At 42.4% G+C, this 20,169-nt stretch overlaps 1 protein-coding gene across 2 annotated transcripts in view; it reads left to right on the top strand.

Moving 5' to 3' along the window:
* The window catches only part of MERTK (MER proto-oncogene, tyrosine kinase), a 120,137-nt gene that overhangs the window by 45,528 nt on the left and 54,440 nt on the right, over positions 1-20,169 (top strand). For both annotated transcript variants that reach the window (XM_012811029.2, XM_023518822.1), the window contains 2 exons: positions 13,165-13,251; positions 17,175-17,290. In XM_012811029.2, coding sequence (XP_012666483.2) covers positions 13,165-13,251; positions 17,175-17,290 — 203 coding nt within the window. The remainder of the gene's footprint in view (positions 1-13,164; positions 13,252-17,174; positions 17,291-20,169) is intronic.

Below are 20,169 nucleotides of genomic sequence, written 5' to 3'. Positions count from 1 at the left end.
GCCTAGAACTTAGTTGTGCGACTCAATGAGTTTTCATAAGTGTAGACACCCATGTAACCACCACCTCACTCAAGTTGTAGAACATTGCCCTCACCTTGGAAAGTCCCTCATCGGCCCTTACGGTTGTCACCACCTTCCATCAGCAATACTATTCCAGTGTCTAGCATCACAGATTAATTTTGCCTATTCTTGAATTTCAGAAAATGGAATACAAAGTATATATACTTTTTTGTATCAGATTTTTATTTTTCTTCACTTAACATCCTTTTGAAATTCATCCATGTTGCTTTGTGCATGAGTAGTACATTGCTCTTTATTTTTGACACAGTGCTCTGTTGCATGAATTTGTTTATTTTGTTTGGTGAACATTTGGTGAACATTTGGGCTGTTTCTGGTTGTTGGCTATTATGAGTAAAGTAGCTGTGAATGTTTGCATGCAAGTGTTTTGGTGGATGTACATTTTTATTTAGTCTTGGATAAAAACCTAGGAGAGTGGTGGCACATCTCTGTAGTCTTTGCTACTTGGGAGGCTGAGGCAGGAGAATTGCTTAAGCCCAGGAGTATCAGACTGAAGTGAGCTATGAAGAGGCCACTGTATTCTCATCCCAGCAACAGAGCAAGACCCTGTCTTAGAAAAAAACCAGCTCCATGCTTGTAGCTCAAGTGGCTAAGGTGCCAGCCATATACACCAGAGCTGGTGGGTTCAAATCCAGCTTTAGGCCTGCGAAATAACAATGACAAATATAACCAAAAAATAGCTGGGCATTGTGGAGGGCGCCTGTAGTCCCAACTACTTTGGAGGCTGAGGCAGGAGAATCGCTTGAGCCCAAAAGTTGGAGGTTGCTGTGAGCTGTTATGCCATAGCACTCTACCCAGGGTGACAGCTTGAGACTCTGTTTCCAAAAAAAAAAAAAACCCCACAAAAACCTAGGAGGGGAATTGCTGGGTCTTATGGTAGGTATATGCTTAACTTTCCATTTTATTTCATTTTTTTGAGACAGAGTCACACTCCATTCTCTGGGTAGAGTGCTGTGGCATCATAGCTCACAGCAACCTCAAACACTTGGATTCAAGTGGTCCACTTTCCTCAGTCAACCAAGTAGCTGGGACTACAGATGCCCACCACAGTAGTCAGCTAATTTTTTTGTTTTTTAGTAGAGACAGGGTCTTGCTCTTGGTCAAGTTGGTATTGAACTCAGAGTTCAAGTGATCCATCTACCTCAGCCTCCCACAAAGCTAGGATTACAGGCATGAGCCACCTCACCGGGGCTATGCTTAAATTTTTTTTTTTTTTTTTTGAGATAGTCTCAAGCTGTAGCCCTGGGTAGAGTGCCATGGCGTCACAGCTTACAGCAACCTCAAACTCTCTTGGGCTTAAGTGATTCTCTTGCCTCGGCCTCCCAAGTAGCTGGGACTATAGGTGCCCACCACAATGCCCAGCTATTTTTGTTGTTGTTGTTGTTGTTGTTGCAGTCATCATTGTTTTAGCTGGCCCAGGCTGGGTTCGAACTCACTACCCTCGGTATATGTGGCCAACTTTCTGCTGACTGAACTACGAGCACTGCCTATTAATTTGGTTTTAATTTGCGTTTCATTTCTGTAATGCCTAATTTTAGATTAGATTTAGGAAAGATTTTCATGTCTTTTCATGTGCTGATTAACCAGTCATATGTTCTTTTTAGTATATATAGGGTGTCATGAAGTTCGTCTACAATTTAAAATAGACAATTATCTGTGTGTGTGTATATATATGTAAAATCAAAATTCTTAAAATCCATTTGTCTGTTTATGAACACTTAAGTTGTTTTTGTGTTCTGACTATTGTAAATAATCCTTCCATGAATGTGGGAGTACAGCTATCTTTTCAAGATACTGATTTTATTTTCTGTGGATATATGCCCAGTATGGGGATTGTAATTTTAATTATTTGAGGAAACTCCATACTGATTTCCTTAATGGCTGTGCCAAAATGCATTCCCACCATCAGTGTACCCATTATGTGCCAATAAATAGTAAACAAATGGAAAGTGACATCAAGTATGCTATTAGTATAGAGAAAATAGATTTTTTTTAATGTTGTATAGGAAAATATGTCCATCTCTGTTCATCTACAATTTTTCCTTTTTTATATATTTTCTCAGAAATTAGAAGTGTGTTTTTGTGAATTCTTTTAACACTTCAGGCTATAATTTGTCTCAGTTTCGAGATCTGGTTTATTTCTAAATGGTTTATTTCTTACCAACTACCAGATTTCGGATCTTAAGTTCCCTATGGGTGATGGGGGCAACAGTCTTGCTCTGTTGCCATAATAGCTCATTGCAGTCTCAAACTCCTGGTCTCAAGTGATCCTCTAGTCTCAACCACCCAAGTAGCGGGGACTACAGGTGCCCTCTACCATGCTCAACTGATTTTTAAAAAATTTCAGATTAATATGAGGGCACAAATGATATGGTTACATTGTTTACATTTCTTAGGTAAAGTTCAAGTTGTGGTTGAGCCCCTCACCCAGGGGCAGTGCAGAATACGGTTACATTGTGCACGTTAGGTGAGACTACACCATCACCCTCCCGCCTCTCCTTTCCCTCATCCCCCCTTCATTTGAATTTAATTGACTTTTTCTCTCATGTAGGCATGTAGTTTATCTGTTGGCTTCATATTATTATTGAGTACATTGGATGCTTGCTTTCCCATACTTGTGATGCTTTATTAAGAGTGTGATTCAACTCTATCCGGGTAAATACAAAAGATGTAAAGTCTCCATATTTTTTTGGCTGAATAGTATTCTATGCTATACATACACCACAATTTATTAATCCATTTATGGGTTGATGGGCACTTGGGTTAATTCTATATCTTGGCAATTGTGAGTTGAGCTGCAGCAAACATTCTAGTGCAAATGTCTTTATGGTAAAATGATTTTTTTTTCTTCTGGATAGATACCTAGTAATGGGATTGCAGGATCAAATGGAAGGGCTACTTCTGGTTCTTTGAGGATTCTCCGTATTTCTTTCCATAGAGGCTGTATTAGTTTGTAGTCCTGCCAGCAATATAAAAACGTTCCCTTCTCTCTGTAACTGCACCAGCATCTGAACATTCAGGAATTTGTGATGTGGGATAATCTCTCTGGGGCTAGATGATAGCTTAAGGTGGTTTTGATTTGCATTTCTCTGATGATTAGAGATGATGAGCATTTTTTCATATGTTTACTGGCCATTCCATTCCTTTATCTTCGGAGGAGATTCTGTTCAAGTCTCTACCGGACTTGCACCTCTGACCTCAAACGTTAACTCTTGATGGATAAAAGATTCAAATTTAAGACAAAAAATGATAAAAATTCTAGAAGAAAGTGTGGAACAACTCTTGACAAAATCAGCCTGGGAAAAGATTTTCTGAAAAAGATCCCCTTGGCAATTGCAGCAACACCAAAAATAAATGAATGGGACATGACCAAACTAAAAAGCTTCTGCACAGCTAAGGGCACAACAACTAAAGCAAACAGAGCAGCCTTCAGAAAGGGAGACGATATTTGCATGCCACAAATCTGATTTTTCTGTTGTAGAGACAAGGTCTTGATTTTATTGAGGTTGGTCTCGAACTCTTGTGCTCAAGTGATCCTCCCACCTTGGCCTCCCAGAGTTCTAGGATTATAGGTGTGAGCTACTGTGCCAGGCTTCGTTTTTTTTTTTGAGACAGAGTCTCAAGCTGTTGTCCTGGGTAGAGTGCTATGGCATCACAGCTCACAGCAATCTCAAACTCTTAGGCTTAAGCAATTCTCTTGCCTTAGCCTCCCTGGGACTATAGGTGCCCACCACAATACCCAGCTATTTTTTGGTTGTAGTTGTAATTGTTGTTTGGCAGGCCCAGGCTGAGTTCAAACCTGCCAGCTCTGGTGTATGTAGCTGGCGCCCTAGTCGCTGAGCTACAGGCGCTGAGCCCCTACTTTCTTTTGAAGTTTTTTTTTTTGTAGGGAAGACAAAATTGAGTAATTTCTACCCTAAGATAATAGTATTTTTTTGTTTGTTTTTTGGGGTTTTTTGTTTTGTTTTTGAGTCAGAGTCTTACTGTATTGCCCTTGGTAAGAGTGCCGTGATGTCACAACTCACAGCAATCTCCAAGTCTTGGGCTTAAGTGATTCTTTTGCCTTTGTTTGGGGTTTTTTTGTTTGTTTATTTGGTTGGTTGGTTTTTCTGATTCTATTATTAGTTCCATGTCTACCTGGTATATTTGTAAAACCAATTCTGAATTGTTGAGTTGCTCCAATGCCAGGAACTCCAAGTCCTTGATTAAGCATATTGCTTTAATGTATGTGTTGATGATTAAGACCCTCACCATATGGCCTTGTTTGTGTGTTTAGAGGAGTAATTGAGCTCACATTTTTCCCAGGGGTATTAATATTCTTGAGGTGGACTACTTACTAGGTTTACCTGAATTTGATGCCACAGGGTTCGAATCATTACCACTCTTTATAGGAGGCATTGGGATTATGTGATCATCTGAAAAGCTTAGCACACAGGCCCAGACAGTAAGATGAGCCACTCCAATCACCCTTACAAATTTGAACAGAGTAGCGTATATAGCCTGTTGGTCGCATGAACAAGACTCATTTGTTTATTTGCATCTCATTAAATTCTTACTTGCCCTGACTCAGCTAATGAGGTTCTCTTTGGAACCTAAGGTCTAAAAATGTTCATTTTTCTTGTTCTTGTTCTTTATTTTTTTAAATTCTTTTCTTTTCTTTCTTTTTTTTTTGAGACAGAGTCTCACTCTGTCATACTGGATAGAGTGTCATGACATCATCATTTCTCACAGCAATGTCAAACTCTTAGACTCAAGCAATCTTCTTGTCTTAGCCTCCCAAGTAGGTGGGATTACAGGTGCCTACCATAATGCCCACCTAGTTTTTTTATTTTTGGTAGAGATAATGTCTCACTCTTCTTTAGGCTGGTTTCAATTCACCTGCCTTGACCTCCTTAAAGTAGTAGTATTATAGCATGAGCCAGCGCATCCAACCCCCTAAAATGTTCATTTTTCCATCCAGAGTGGATGGAGACCTCTCTGATAAGTTTGGCTGACAAATGCATGGAATGGTGTTGGAGTCTGGAGTATGACTTTCCCACTGTACACACTCGTGGAATACATAGTGCCATGTGTCATCAGAGCAATGGTCCTTCTCTGCTAATCTCTGTACCATTCCAATTTTACTTATTGGCATGGCTAAAAATATCATCATCTGTATTTCTTTAGGAGAGACTTCTAAAAGGAGAGTTAAAGGACAAAATGTGGGTTTTATTTTAAATTTTGATACATTCTAATCTTCCAGAAAGACCTTGTCAATTAGTCTTTTTAGTAGAATACAAGAATGCGTGCCCGCGTTATGTACACCATCAGTAACATCTTTATGTTTTGCTGTTGTGACAGCAAATACTGTCATCTGTCAGAATATCTGATTTACCCCCTCAGCCTATTTCCATGGGATGAAGGCAGGAACTGAAGCTTTTCTTAGCTACATCTTCAGGTCTAGTTTAGTGCCTGGTATGTGGTAGTTGTAGAAATGACCAGCAGGCAAGTGCCTGCTCCAACATTAATAAGGCGCTTCCAAATGTGGGTGTACAAGATGAATTTGCTTTCCACCGGGGACCAGCATGTGCCAAAGAGTAAATGATAATGGAAATTCTCACTGACATTTCATAGATACCTTGTCAGATTCACCAGCATTTCTGGAGTTTTCAGAGTAGAGACAAATGTGTGTGTTAATGGAGAACTCATTTAAACTGCTGAATTGAAATTACACGCCTAGTTTCTAAATGAATATATAGTCCATTGCATTGCTCAAGCAGTTTTCTTATTTGTGAAAGGTTTGAACAGCAGGGCTGCTGACTTAGTGTTTTTAGCAGCTGTACTGTGTATTATTAAATGCCTTTTTGATAGGGGAGATTGTGTAGCTGGCCCTGCACAGAGAAGTAAAGGCCCGGGCATGTAATATATTCAAGCCAGAAACTAAAACTTACCCAGATTCTTTTCTCTTGCCTCTCAAATAATCAGTTACCAAGATCTGTACAGTTATCTATCAGTTGTGCTTATTTCTTCCTCTGCCACTGTTGTAGCCTTAATTCAGGCTTTACTGATTCATCTCCAGGACCATTGCCGCCACCTCCTAACTATGGTCCTAGATTTCTTGTCCTTCCCAACCCCTTCTCACCTACATAGCAACTAGTCATTCTCCCTCATCAGTAGAGAGGTTCTTCTAAAATACAGAGCTTGGCCGGTGGTGCAGTGGTTCACGCCTGTAATCCTAGCACTTTGGGAGGCCAAGATAGGAGTTTGGGACCAAGCTGATCAAGAACAAGACCCTGTCTCTACTGAAAATAGAAAAACTAGCTGGAGTTGTGTGGGCACCTCTAGCCCTAGATACTTGGGAATCTGAGGCAGGAGGATCACTTGAGCCCAGGACTTTGAGGTTGCTGTGAGGTAACATGACACCACAACACTCTACCCAGGGCAATAGAGTGAGACTCTGTCTCAAAAATAAATAAATAAAAATTTTTAAAATTAAAAAAAATTAGAAAGTAAATAGAATACAGAGCTTATTCCTGGCATGACTTTTACCCTGCAGTCTACGACATGTCAGGACTCATCCTTCCCCTTCCAAGGGTCTCCTCCTGCCTCACCTTCCAAAGCACCTGCTTGTGAGCCCTAAAGCGCTTCTGGCGTGGCCTGGGATGCTCACTTCTTGCTAGGCTGCCTTTTCTCCTTGTCCATCTAGTAAACCCCTGTTTGTCTTCTGACACTCAATCCATGGCTTTTCTCTGAAAACTTCCCCATAATGCTGCTTCTTGAACTCTGTACCTCCCCATCACAGTGAATCATAACCATCTGCTTGTCAGGCCTACAAGTAACAAGATTAATTACTAATCAGACGAGTACTGTCTATGAATTATTAATCAGGTTAGCCCCATCACCCAGCATAGTGCCTGGCACATGAGAACTATGTGAATGAATGAATGAACTAATGAACAGATGAATGAATTACTAACAGTCCCCAAGTCTTAGGTCTCTTTAGGTACAAAGGGACATAGTGATAATGAAGTAACTTGTATTTGTGAAGTTATTTTTGCATTTAAACTCTTTGTCACCTCTTTTCTCATTTATGTCTCTAGCCAGTACTGTGGAATTAATAAAACAGGATTTTTGATATCCATTTTGCAGACCCTAATAGCTTAAAGAAGTCCAGGCAGGAAGGGTGGAGCCCAGGGTGCTGACCATAGGGCTTGTGTTGGGCTTATGGGATCTGCTATCAAGTCAGCTAATTACTGACTGTTCCAAAGCAGTAGATTATTTGTTTATTTATTTAGAGACAGAATCTCACTCTGTTGCCCTTGGTAGAGTGCTGTGATGTCATAGCTCACAGCAACCTCAAACTCTTGGGCTCAAGTAATCTTCTTATCTCAGGCTTCCAAGTAGCTGAGACTACAGGTGCCTGCCACAGCGCCTGGGTAATTTTTCTATTTAGGTAGAAATGAGGTCTCACTCTTGCTGAAGCTGGTTTCCAATTCCTGAGCTCAAGGGATCTACCCAATTTGGCCTCCCAGAGTGCTAGGATTACAGGCGTGAGCATCTGAATTTTGAAACATTATGAAAGAATGATATAAAACTTATTCTTAATTAAATCTTTTTTTAATTTTGAGGAAGCTTTGGTTTGATACCTGAAGCCTTCCCAGTAATTCATGTCTGGTGAACCAGGTGCTGAGGCCATTCTCTCCTGAGATGCCTTAGAGGGGGTTTTGCAAAACTGCCCATCGCACGCTGTTGTAAGCAGTGAGTGTTCTCAGGGAGACACCGTTCTGTCTTTCAATTAGCCTTGAAATAAACTTTTCTGATCCCTTCTACTAATGCTAAGCAGGGAATGCTAAGCAGGGAAGTGGTTTAAATAGCCAATTGTTTGGACCTCTTTGAGCAAGCCTATTTATGAATAGGAAGGCCATATGTTTCTTCCCTCTTGATAGAAGTTTTAATTTTTTCCTTTATGATGTAAGAGCTTTCTTTAAGAGACATGAGCAAAGAAGCACATTATTCTGAGTGAACAAAGCCAGTCTCAAAGGTTAAATCGTGTATGATTTCATTTGGATAACATTCTCAAAATGACAAAATGATAGTGATGGAGAACACAAACCTTCTGTCTAGAGGTTAGGATTGGGGATAGGGTGTTCCTGCAGGAAGTAGCATGAGGGAGCTTCTGTTGGTGTGGAACAGTGTTGTAGCCACAGGTCTGGACATGTGAAAAAGTTTCACAGAACGATAAACTCCTTCTCCCTCCCCAAAGTAAAACAAAACAAAAACTGGCAAAATCTGAATAATAGTCTGTACTTTAGCTAATAGAATTTTACCAAAGTCACTTCCTGATTCTGATCATTATACTATGATTATGTAAGATTTTATTGGGCAGAGGGTGTACAGGAACTCTGGGCTATTTTTGCAACTTCTTGTGAATCTAAAATTATTTCAAAATAAACAGGTGGTTTTTGTTTCGTTGTTTTGTTTTTTTTTAAAGAAGCACTTTGGCATGGGTGAATCAAATCCCAAAATAAAGAGTGGAACTGCAAAGAGCTTTGCTGCATGATGCTTACTGGTGGAACACATTAGCGGGTCAGGTCTCTATATCTTTGCACGTAGATGAATTCTGCTTTAGATTTCTTTTTTTTTTTTTTTTGAGACAGAGTCTCAAGCTGTCGCCCTGGGTAGAGTGCTGTGGCATCACAGCTCACAGCAACCTTAAACTCTTGGGCTTAAGTGATTCTCTTGCCTGAGCCTCCTAAGTAGCTGGGACTACAGATGCCCGCCATAACACCTAGCTATTTTTTTGTTGTTGCAGTCATCATTATTATTTAGCTGACCCGGGCTGGGCTCGAACCCGCCAGCCTGGGTGTATGTGGCTGGTGCCCTACCCACTGAGCTACAGGCACCACCAATTTTTGTGTTATTTTTATATGCAATAGTTATTAACTCACTGTCTTTTTGTATGTGTATGTGTATGAGGCAAAGTTTCACTCTGTTGCCATAGGCTAGAGTGCCATGGTGTCAGCCTAGCTCATAGCAACCTCTAACTCCTGGTTTCAAGTGATCCTCCTGCTTCAGTGTCCTAAGTAGCTGGGACTACAGGCACCTACCACAATGCCCAACTAATTTTTTCTATTTTTAGTGGAGGTGGGGTCTCGCTCTTGCTCAGTTGGCTGGTCTCCAACTCCTAAGCTCAAGAGATCATCCCATCTTGGCCTCCCAGAGCGCTAGAATTATAGGTGTGAGCCACCTCACCCTGCTGACTCACTGTCAATTTTGATATGCCTTTCTGTTAACCAGTGGTAGACTGGTTTTTATTTTGAACACATGTTTCATATTTAAATCCACATCTAGGAAACAACTAAGCTAGCTTTTGTTTTAGATGGATATAGTAGTTAATATTCTTACAATAATAGTAACAATAATAACTACAATTTATATAAATCAGTTCATAATTATCACAGTGTTCTCTGAAGGTTTACTCTGAATCTCATAGCAAGCTGTGATGGTTAGGCATTTTTTTACACATTAGGAAAAAAAAATGGAACTACTAAGAGACCTGCTTTCTTAAGGTCTGTTCTCTACATGGAAGCTGGAATAATCATGATAAACACAATTCGGACCATGTCAGTCCTCTGCTCAAAGCTCCAGATCTCCTGCCCCACTCAGGAAAAGGCAAAGGATTGTTTATCTAGTTTATATGCAGGATTGCTTAATCCTGAACTCAATGAATTAGTCTAACTGTGCCCTTAGAAGTGCTTCCTCGGCAATTTCAATTGTCCCTCCCTCCAGGGAACATCCTGTTACTGAAAGTTCCATAAAAATATCTTTTAGATCAGTGTCATAGGCAATCTTTTTTTCCATCCGGCAGAAGACCAAGCAAGAGGGGCGTGAACCATCATAATGGATTTAGTTGAAAAAGAGAGTTCATTGTAGGGGGAACCCCGTAGAAGAAAAAGCAGACCGAGTACAGGAGTCTGTGTGGGCTGTGGTGCCCAGGGACTTTCAGGGTAGAGTGGGTGGGAGGGTGGAGACTTAAGAGGGAGGATGATTTTTCCCCCTGGAAAGCCACAAGGGCCTGGGCTATAAAGCTCCAAGGTCTATTCCAGTCTGGGAATAGTCTCCACACAGAGGGAGAACAGGCCAGTGAAAGGGAGCTATCTGTCCTAGTGCGCATTCGCTGCTATAGTCAATCCAGGCTTATACATAAGTCTACAGTCTTAGCGCTGTTAAACAAAGAAAGCTGAACTAACTGAACAAATTAAGTAAAGATGACTGTATTTGGCCTTATGTACCATCTAGTTTTGGAGAATGTTAACTTTGGCTTGAGCCAATTTATACTTCTCTCTGCTGTTATCTGTTTGACCTGTGGACACCAGCCCCCCGACCACACAGAGAACTGCTGTAACAGGTCGTTTGGAGGCTGCAAGACAGTTCTGACTTGTTGTCCCTGTCTTGTGCCAGGACATTTGCTATACATTGTTTCCCTGACCTTGTGTGCACTTGAAAAGAAACATACAAAGGAAGAATGACTTCCTGCTTGACCTAAAATCACATCCCAGGATAATTACTTTCACTTTCAGCACTGATAAAGTGAAGGACTGAAGACCAGTCAGCCTAAATTGTCCTACTGTGGGATTGTAACTGGATAATGGCTCTTAATGAAATAAAACTCCTGTTTAACACAGAGCCAGCTCTTCCCCTTGAGACCAGATTGAAATGTGATTTTGTAGTTTGTACTCAATTGTTTCCTAAGAGTTTTGAAGCCTGTGCAGCCAGCTCTGACCTTCCAGCTCATCAGGTAGCACAGGTGGAGCGCCAGTAAAATGTGGGTTTTAGGCATTTACGAGGCAGCCACCAGGCCTTCCTCAGTGCTGTCTGTGCCCCAACCTGGGAAGAGACGGAGGCTGTTAACAATGACTACCGCAGGCCTCTAGCATCTGTGCCTGGGCCCACTACGGGGCTCATGACGGCCCAGATCGGAGGGCACGAATCCTGCTTCATATTGTCCCCAGCCAGTGCCTGTCCCCAGGGCCAGTGCAATTGCCATGTGGGTGGCCTGTGTGCAAGAACCTGTCCCCTCTTTTGACCACCCTGTTCAGATATGTTGTCCTTCCTGCAACAAGGTGATCGTGGCTCAGCTGTCCTGTAATACCATTGCTCTGACCTGGCTGTCCTGGGGAGGCCTGTGCCTGCTGGGGCACATAGCAGGCTGCTGCTTCACCGTTTTCTGCATGGACACCCTGCAGGACACGGACTGCTATTGTCCCGACTGCTAAGCTCTTCCGGGCATCTCCAAGCATTTGTCGGACTCAGGCAGGCGTGGAGGGAGCTGGGTGCTGCAGGATGGCCCTTCTGACTTTTGTGCAGCCCCACCCCATTGGAGGTTCTGCTCTTGTGCTCTCACCTCTTCAGGGGGCCTTCCCTTGAGAGCTGGTTCAAGGGTCCCCGGAGTCATCCCATCTAACTGTGGTTTGTCATTTGCCATCAGTTGCCTTTTCCTGCCTCAGGTGGCCTTTCTGTTCGTTTCAAAATGAGAAGCCACAGGTTGCCTTATTATTATCATTTTTAGACTAGTCAAGTGAAGCAGTGGGAGTGGAGGACAAAGGAATCTGTAAGTGGTTGTGATCAATGAGTTGTAAACACCACTGTACTCAGACCAGCCAAGTTGCCTTATTTTTAAGGTCTGAACCAGCCTTTGGTGACAACCATCTTATCCACCTATTTCCCGGCTAATGACAAAAATCTTGCCTTGCAGACCTTATGGCTTGGCTTTTAGATCTGTAATTGTAGACTTCATTAGCACATGCAAGTTACTTTAAGTATAAGGAGGGGCTATTAACACCCACTAGACACATCTGTAAGGTCACCAATGCATGCTGAGTTGTTTTTTTTTGAGACAGAGCCTCAAGCTGTCCCCCTGGGTAGAGTGCACCTCGAACTCCTGGGCTCAAGCCCTGGGCTCAAGCGTGTCTCCTGCCTCTGCCTCCCAAGTTGCTGGGGCCACAGGTGCCCGCCACAAAGCCTGGCTATTTTTTTTCAGTTGCAGCCATCATTGTTGTTTGGCGGGCCCGGGCTGGATTCGAACCCGCCACCTTAGGTGTTTGTGGCTGGCGCCTTAGCCACTTGAGCCATAGGCACCGAGCCTGCATGCTGGGCTTGTTATCCGTCAGCCTCCCCTATTTCTTTGTGCCAGATCCTCAGTGCCACTTTACATGAAGGGATTTTTTTTTCTCTATAGAATGATTTCATTAATAGTTCTTGTGACCTCCTTTAGTTTTTCTTTTATTTTTTTTGAGACAGAGTCTCATTTTTGTCCCCCTCAGTAGAGTGCTGTGACATCATAGCTCACAGCAACCTCAGACTCCTGGATTCAAGCAATCCTCTTGCCTCAGGCTCCTGAGTAGGTGGGTCTAGAGGCCTGTGCCACTACACACAGCTAGTTTTTCTATTTGTGGTAGAGATGGGGTCTCACTCTGAGGTTGGGCTTGAACTCCTGAGCTCAAGCAATCCCCCCACCTCAGCTTCCCAGAGTGCTAGGATTATAAGCCTAAGCCACCACACCCGGTCAAGCAAAGACTTTCAAACACACACGTGCATGCCGTTAGAAGCAAATCCTCAGGGGAAGTAGAAAAGTCACAATGGAAAATCCCTTGCTGCTAGGAAGAGTCATTTCAGTGGGCAATGTCGGTGCCAAGATATTCAGGGTATTTCAAATGACATTCTTTGGAACTGTTTGAATTGTGAAGAATTTTATAATGCAGACCTCGAAATGTGTGAGGTCTACATATAATTTTTCAAAATTCTTTTGGAGGAATACAAGCAAAAAATGTAAAAGATTCCTGAGGTAGGGTATTCCCAGGTATCCTTTCATAGATGTGGAATAGGTTTGAGATAAATATTCCTTTTGGGCTCACAGCTTTGCCCTTAGTATCTAGAATTTACTCCTAGGCCTGTTTTTCTGTAGCTAACATACTGCTTAAGTTAACTTGCCTTTATGACTTGAAGGAATGAACCAGGTCATAAGCGAACACTGAGGCAGCCATAGGATTCTGGTAAGCAGCAGCCTGTTTCTCTGCTGCTGGTCTCATGGGTCTCTTTCCCTTCCAGGTCTGACAGAGATGGCAGTCTTCAGCTGTGAGGCCCACAATGACAAAGGGCTGACCGTGTCCAAGGGTGTGCAGATCAACATCAAAGGTAAGTAACAAGGCCAGTGTGTTCTTGACTGTGTTCTGGGAGCTGGTGGGGTCACACAACAGTGTGAGCTCTGCAGCCAGCCACCTGGGTTTGATTCCTGGCTTTCCTTCTGACACTCTTTGTGACTTTGGACAAGTCACTTCCCCTATTTGGTTTTCATGTTCCCCTCTGGAAAAATGGGGATAATTACAGAAGCAATCTATTTTTGAGGCTTCATGATACAAATACAAAGCAAAGCACTTGCAACAGTGCCTGGCACATAAGTCTTTGAAAACATTCACTAGGTTCTTTCTGCTTAATCCAAAAAGGAAGTCAGCTAGCCTTATGATCTCCAATTTTCACTTTTCCCTCTTCCACCCTGAACTAGTCCTCCTAGACCCTTGAAGAACCGTGAAGATGGGGGTGGCTTGGGGCATGATCTAGGGCAGTGGTCCTCAAACTTTTAAACAGGGGGCCAGTGCACTGTCCCTCAGACCGTTGGAGGGCCAGACTGTGGGCCCCGGGACAAGTTGGCTGCTAAGCAGGACAGGCAGGGGCGGCAAAAACACCCGGCAGGTCAGATAAATGTCCTTGGAGGGCCGCATGTGGCCCGCGGGCCGTAGTTTGAGGACACCTGATCTAGGGAATGGGCCCTGTCCTTCCCAGGTCAGCTCCTGACTCAAAGGGAGGAGCAAATGACGGGTCAGAGTGACTCTTCCGGAGCCCAGTGCATCTATCCCTCTATCTCCTAATCTCTCTCTTCCTCTTGCTTCCTCTGAGCTAGGATTTCACTCTGGCTGAGTGTGCTTGGCAGTGAAAGACAGTAACAGAATTAAAGGCACGTGTCTGAAGGTCCCCCAATAAGTAGAGATATTTTAATCTTAATCCATCAACCTTATCCTCCTCCTATGTGATCAAACATGTTTAAACCTAAAATTTGAAAAGAAAAGGGGAAACCCACAAGTAACTATTGTCTTTTTATCTCTCTTTGAATCATCTTCTTACTGTCTCAGAGAAATTCAAGGAAATTTTACGTTTTTCTATTTGATCTTAATGTAGATATTAAGACATAGATATCACACTCATATTCTTTTCACCTTATTTAGGGAAACAACACAGGGAAACAGCAGAGCACCATATTGAATAGTGAGTTAAGGGACGGGTATATACAGAAAGAGATTCAAAATTACAAAAGTACAAAAGGTACTATCTTTAGTTTCAGCAAATCAGCCGGACGAAGGCTAAGGATGGGATTTTCTAAATGTTCACTAGAATGGGAAAATTCTAAACTAAAAGTTATTACCGGAGGAAGTGTACAACTTCCTTCCTTCCTTACAAGTCCCATCATTACACTTTTTAAAAGGTATGCTGGGAATTTCAGAAATTCACGAGCATGTGTAAATTTGTAAGACGTTTTCATAAAGTAGAAACTTCTTAAAATTTAAAAATGTGCAAAATGAGAAGCTCTTCTGTAAGTTCCTGCTCTACACAGAATCTCAGCTAAGATTTTATTTCATTAAATCCTATGTCCAAAACTTATGTTTTTGGCTTTCATGTATTATAAAATTTAAATTTATGCCAAAGCAACCAAGAAAAAAAAGGCTCAAGTAATGTTTTAAAAAAACCCAAAAAAACCCAAGACTCCTTTCTTCAAATCTGTTATTACTGTTTATGTGATGTCAAATTTTGATCGGGTAAGGCAGATATTTTAGGGTAGTTCTACATACAATCTGCTTAGGGGAGTTGTGGGAGGTAGATAGGTTGACTTCTCAGCCGGCTGCCCTGCCTCAGTCCTGGGGGATCCAGGGCAACCTCAGCAGAAGGACAATCCCTGGGGTTTTTCAAAACCACAGAAGATGAACAGAACCCAGAGGTGCCTGGACAGGCTGGACTAGCCCTATGCTTTGGAGAAGTTCAAATTGGAGGAATTAAGTTCTTTGAACTTTTAATATGTAGTTAGATTAGGAAACCTGGTTTACCTCCCCTGCAGGGATAAAACTAGCTTCTCCCTCCCACTTTCAAAATACAAGACCTTTGGCTGTTTAGTCTGTTACCAACACCCTGTGGTTTACCCAGTGTCTCTGTCTCTCTCTCCCCAGTCTTCCTGGGGACTTGGAATTCTTTCAACCCTATTTTTTGACATTTTTTACATTTTATATATGCACCTTTGTTGGAAATCAATAAACGCCCTCTGAAGAGGCCAGAGAGGGGCTGCATTTTCTTGGTTTACTCAGCCTGAGTTAATGTAAGCCTTCTCCAGGCATTCTCAGACATTATGTTTTAAACTGGAGTGAATCATTGATTTTCAGCAAAGTTTTCCCAGCTGGCTTTCGAACCAGGTTGGGCGTTCACATGCAAAGACCCCTGATAGGGAGTAAGTCAAACACTGTGCCAATGCTTCCCCACTCACCCAGCTGTGTGTCTACTAGCAAAATCAAAACTCCTGAATCACATGGTGTGCAGTGCGCACTTGGGGTGGTCCCAGCCCACCGTCCTCCTCTCCTGGTCATTTTGTCATTCCCTGCTCCACTCCCACCCCTATCTGAACACTCAAGAGCAGATCTTACAGTGGCTTGCCTCAGCCCCCTGGAGCAGTGCTGTCACTGTCCCCATGTAGAGAGGGTGTATAACTGTTCCCAGAGCCCTGTAGTTGATGGGGGTCATGAGGCTCTGGTCCCTGCTGGTGCTCATGCTCTTCTACTGGCTGTCTGCGGCCACAGGCCTCTTGTGTCCTGTTGAGAGATACAAGCTCTGGGGTCAGGCAGACCTGAATTCAGGTCTCTGTTTTACTGCTTACAACTTTTCTGTGACCTTGGGCAAGCTTTTAACTTCTCTGATCCTCAGTTTCCTCATCTATAAATGGGGATTGTAAGACTAGCTCTCTAATAGCATTCTAGTAATGATCAAAGGAAGGAGCCCATAAAATGTCTGGCACATAGTAAGTGCACAAAAATGCTAGTCATTAGTTTTGATTATGAGTGTAATTATTACTCAGAATTCAATTTAGCACAAAGAAAGATTCCCCATCTTCAGATCCTCTTCTCTTTCAATTAGAACCTAATTGTCCCACATGCAGCCAAGGTCATTGTGTGCTTGTTATTGTATACATCTACACTCCAATGCAGTTTGCTTTTTTGCTTGAACTGACTCTTAACTTATTTCCTTGGTCTAGAAAGCTCCCACCCACTGTCCCCCCCACCCCTCATGCTCATGTGGCACCCTTCTCTTCTGGGCACAGGGTGTTGCTGTCCTTTGTTAATGTGGGTCTCCCCTTGTGCACTCCATGAGGGAGTGACTGTGACACTTTGTCCCTGTCCAGTCCACTAGTACCTAGCCCGGTGGCTACACACTGTTGGGTCTTAAACATGTGCACAGAGAAGCACAAAAAGCACCTTTCCAATTAAAAGGTCTCCTCATTTCATCAATCAGCAGGAAAGAGGGTCCATGTTCCATTTCTCTGGTCCTTCACTAGAAGACTTCTCTGCAGGCTAATATGATTACCCTCAAGCTAGGGTGGCTCCTCTTAAAAACATGTGTTTCCTTTTGTTAATCTCAAGAAAATAAAACAAGCTTGGTGGCTCAGTGCCTGTGGCTCAAGCGGCTAAGGCGCCAGCCACATACACCTAAGGTGGCAGGTTCGAATCCAGCCTGGACCCACCAAACAACAATAATGGCTGCAACCAAAAAATAGCCGGGCGTTGTGGCGGGCGCCTGTGGTCCCAGCTACTTGGGAGGCTGAGGCAGGAGACTCGCTTGAGCCCAGGAGTTGGAGGTTGCTGTGAGCTGTGCTGCCATGGCACTCTACCCAGGGGAACAGCTTGAGACTCTGTCTCAAAAAAAAAAAAAAGAAAAAAAAAGCTTGGTATTAATGCGTTTGTTCGATAGCTGTCAGCTCCTCTGGTCTCTAATTGTATTTGTGTGTATATATCTTTGTTTTTCTGCAGCAATCCCCTTCCCACCAACTGAAGTCTACGTGCACAACAGTACAGCCCACAGCATTCTGATCTCCTGGGTCCCGGGTTTTGATGGATACTCCCCACTCAGGAATTGCAACATTCAGGTAAATCTCCAAGATGAAGAGGCCAGTGGTGGTTTGGTGCTCCATGGGTCTTTGGATTTTTCTTCATCCCAAGGATGGGCACAAAGGACATTTCTCCACCTTTGCTCAGAATCCCTTGGCCTTCTGCCTTCTCAGTGTCCACTTTGCACGCACCATTCTGTGCCCAAGCTCTGTCCACAATGTCGCTTCCTTCCCATGTATGGTCCAGGGCCCAACTAGAAGAGAAACATGTTTCCAAGAGAGAACTAGAGAGAACACCATAAGGCCAGGGAGAATTAATTTTAAGGTACAAAATTAATATCACCAAATGAGGGCTGCCTGTGATCAGGAGTTCGGAAGCCAGGCACTCTTCAGTGTGACTCCTTCTGGGCTGGTGACCGCGAGGGACAGAGGGCCAGCACAAGATAGGTCATCTGCATTGTTGAATGTAACACCTTAGCCATCAGCCAGCATCTCCTGAGGGAACCTGAACCTGGGGATTACAGACCTTGTAGAGTCTTCACCCATTTTTAACCACTACCTAAAATTGGTATGAAATGGTGATATAAGACAATTGAGTAGCCACTGTAAGCACCGCTCTTGAGTGTTAATTACATAGAAATGGAAACAGTGGCAATAACATTTCGAGCACTCAGGATGGCCCAGGGACTTTGCAGACCTTAAATCACACCAGCACTACAGGCTCCGAACTGTCACAGCCTGTAAGTGGCAGAAACTGAACTCAAGCCCAGGGAGCTCTGAAGCCAAAAGCAGAGCTCAGAACCATTGGTGCTGTGGTCCTGGGAGAGAGATTGTGCGTGAGAATACATCGTTGAACATACAAGGATTATCTGGTGAAAATACGAATGCATTCTGTCTTGCATGTGGTAGTATCATGCAGTAGTATCAGGAATTGTCTCTCGTTTCCTAAACGTCTGGTCTTATTAGTTAAAAACATGTTAACCAGATGGAGGCCAGCCATGCCAACTCAGTTTAGAGAAGTGACTTCCAAAGAATTTTGTGTTGACAACCGTATGTTTTTACTACAAAGAGGAATTAATTTCTCTGCTCTAAATGCCTCCCACTCTTATCTAACAGCTGTTCTTTTTCCAAAGACTAAAAACATGTATTATCCCCAAAATAGCCTCCTCCCTCACCCAGCCTTGCTTAATTCTTGCACAACTTTATCTGTGAACCTCCTCAGTACTAGTTAGAATTAGGAATTCTTACTATGTCTATAATTCCTCCCCAAAGATATCTACTTTTTAAACATTTATTTTAAAATATATTCCTCACATTATGATAATCACTCATTTAAAGTATACAATTCATTATTTTTTAATATATTCACGAATTGTGCAACCATTACTACTATCTAATTGTGTCCATATTCATAAGAGCTATTGGTTTATAGGGTTTTTTTTGTGATAGCTTTTTCTGGTTTGGGTATCTTATACCAAATGTAATGCTGATCTTATAAAATGAGTTGGGGAATATTCCTTCTTCTGTTTCTCGGAAGAATTTTTAAAAGATCCATGTTAATTCTTCTTTAAGTATTTAGTAGAATTCATCAGCAAAGCCATGTGATCCTGGGTTTTTCTATGTGGGAAGTGTTTTGAATACTAGCTCAATCGTTTTAAAATTCAGATTTCCTATTTCTTCTTAAGGTAGTTTTGGTTTGTGTGTTTTAGGCATTTCATCATTTCATCCAAGTTGTCTAATTTGTTGGTAGGCAACACAGTTTATAGTATTCCATTATAATCCCTTTTTATTTCTTTGTGGTTAGTGGTAATATCCCCTGTTTCATTCCTGATTTTAGTAATTTGAATCTCTCTCTTCTATTTCCTAGTCAGTCCAGTTAAAGATTTGTTAAGTTTTTAAAAAATAATTTTTATTTATTTAGACACAGGACCTCACTATATTGCCCAGAATAGTCTCAGACTCCTGGCCTGAAGCAATCCTCCTGCTTCAGCCTCCTAAGTAACTGGAATTAGAAGCACATGCTGCTGGTCCTGGCTTGTCAGTTTTATTGATCTTTTCAAACAACCAACTTTGGTTTTATGCATTTTTGCAACTAGTTTTTCTAGTTTCTATTTTTATTCCTTTTTGCTTTAATCTTCATTTCTTTTCTTCTGTTTGCCTTGGCTTAGTTTGCTCTTCTTTTTCTATTTTCTTTTGTTTTTAATTTTCTTTTATTTTATTTTTGAGACTGAGTCTCACTTTCTTACCCCTGGTAGAGTGCCTTGGCATCACAGCTCACAGCAACCTCAAACTCTTGGGCTCAAGTAATCCTCTTGCCTCAGCCTCCCAAGTAGCTGGGATTACAGGCACCCACCACAATGCCTGGCTATTTTTTAGAGACAAGGTCTGGCTCTTGCTTAGTCTGATCTTGAACTTGTGAGCAAAAGCAATCTACCTTCCTTGACCTCCTAGAAGGCTGGGATTACAGGCATGAGCCACTGCACCCAGCCCTTTTCTATTAAGGTGGAAGTTTAGGTTTTTTATTTAAAAACTTTTTAAAAAACATAGACATATATGTATTTTTTAAAATTATACATATGTATGTGTGTGTGTGTGTATATATATATATTTTTTTTTGTTTTGTTTTGTTTTGTTTTTTGTCCAGGATAGAGTGCAGTGACATCATAACTCACTGCAGCCTCATACTGGGCTCAAGTAATCCTCCTGCCTCCACCTCCCTAGTAGCTGGGACTACAGGTGCCCACCACAATGCCCAGCAATTTTTTTCTATTTTTAGAAATAGGTCTCACTGTTGCTCAGGCTGGTCTCAAATTTCTGAGCTCAAGCAATCCACCAGCCTCAGCCTCCCAGAGTGCTAAGATTACAGGCGTGAGCCACCATGCCTGGCAAACATAGGCAGTGTGTGTGTGTGTGTGTGT

Source organism: Otolemur garnettii, unplaced genomic scaffold, assembly GCF_000181295.1.
Source record: "Otolemur garnettii isolate 467f Iridium unplaced genomic scaffold, OtoGar3 scaffold00148, whole genome shotgun sequence".
Classification (NCBI taxonomy): domain Eukaryota; kingdom Metazoa; phylum Chordata; class Mammalia; order Primates; family Galagidae; genus Otolemur; species Otolemur garnettii.
This window is presented reverse-complemented; position numbering and strand designations above follow the sequence as displayed.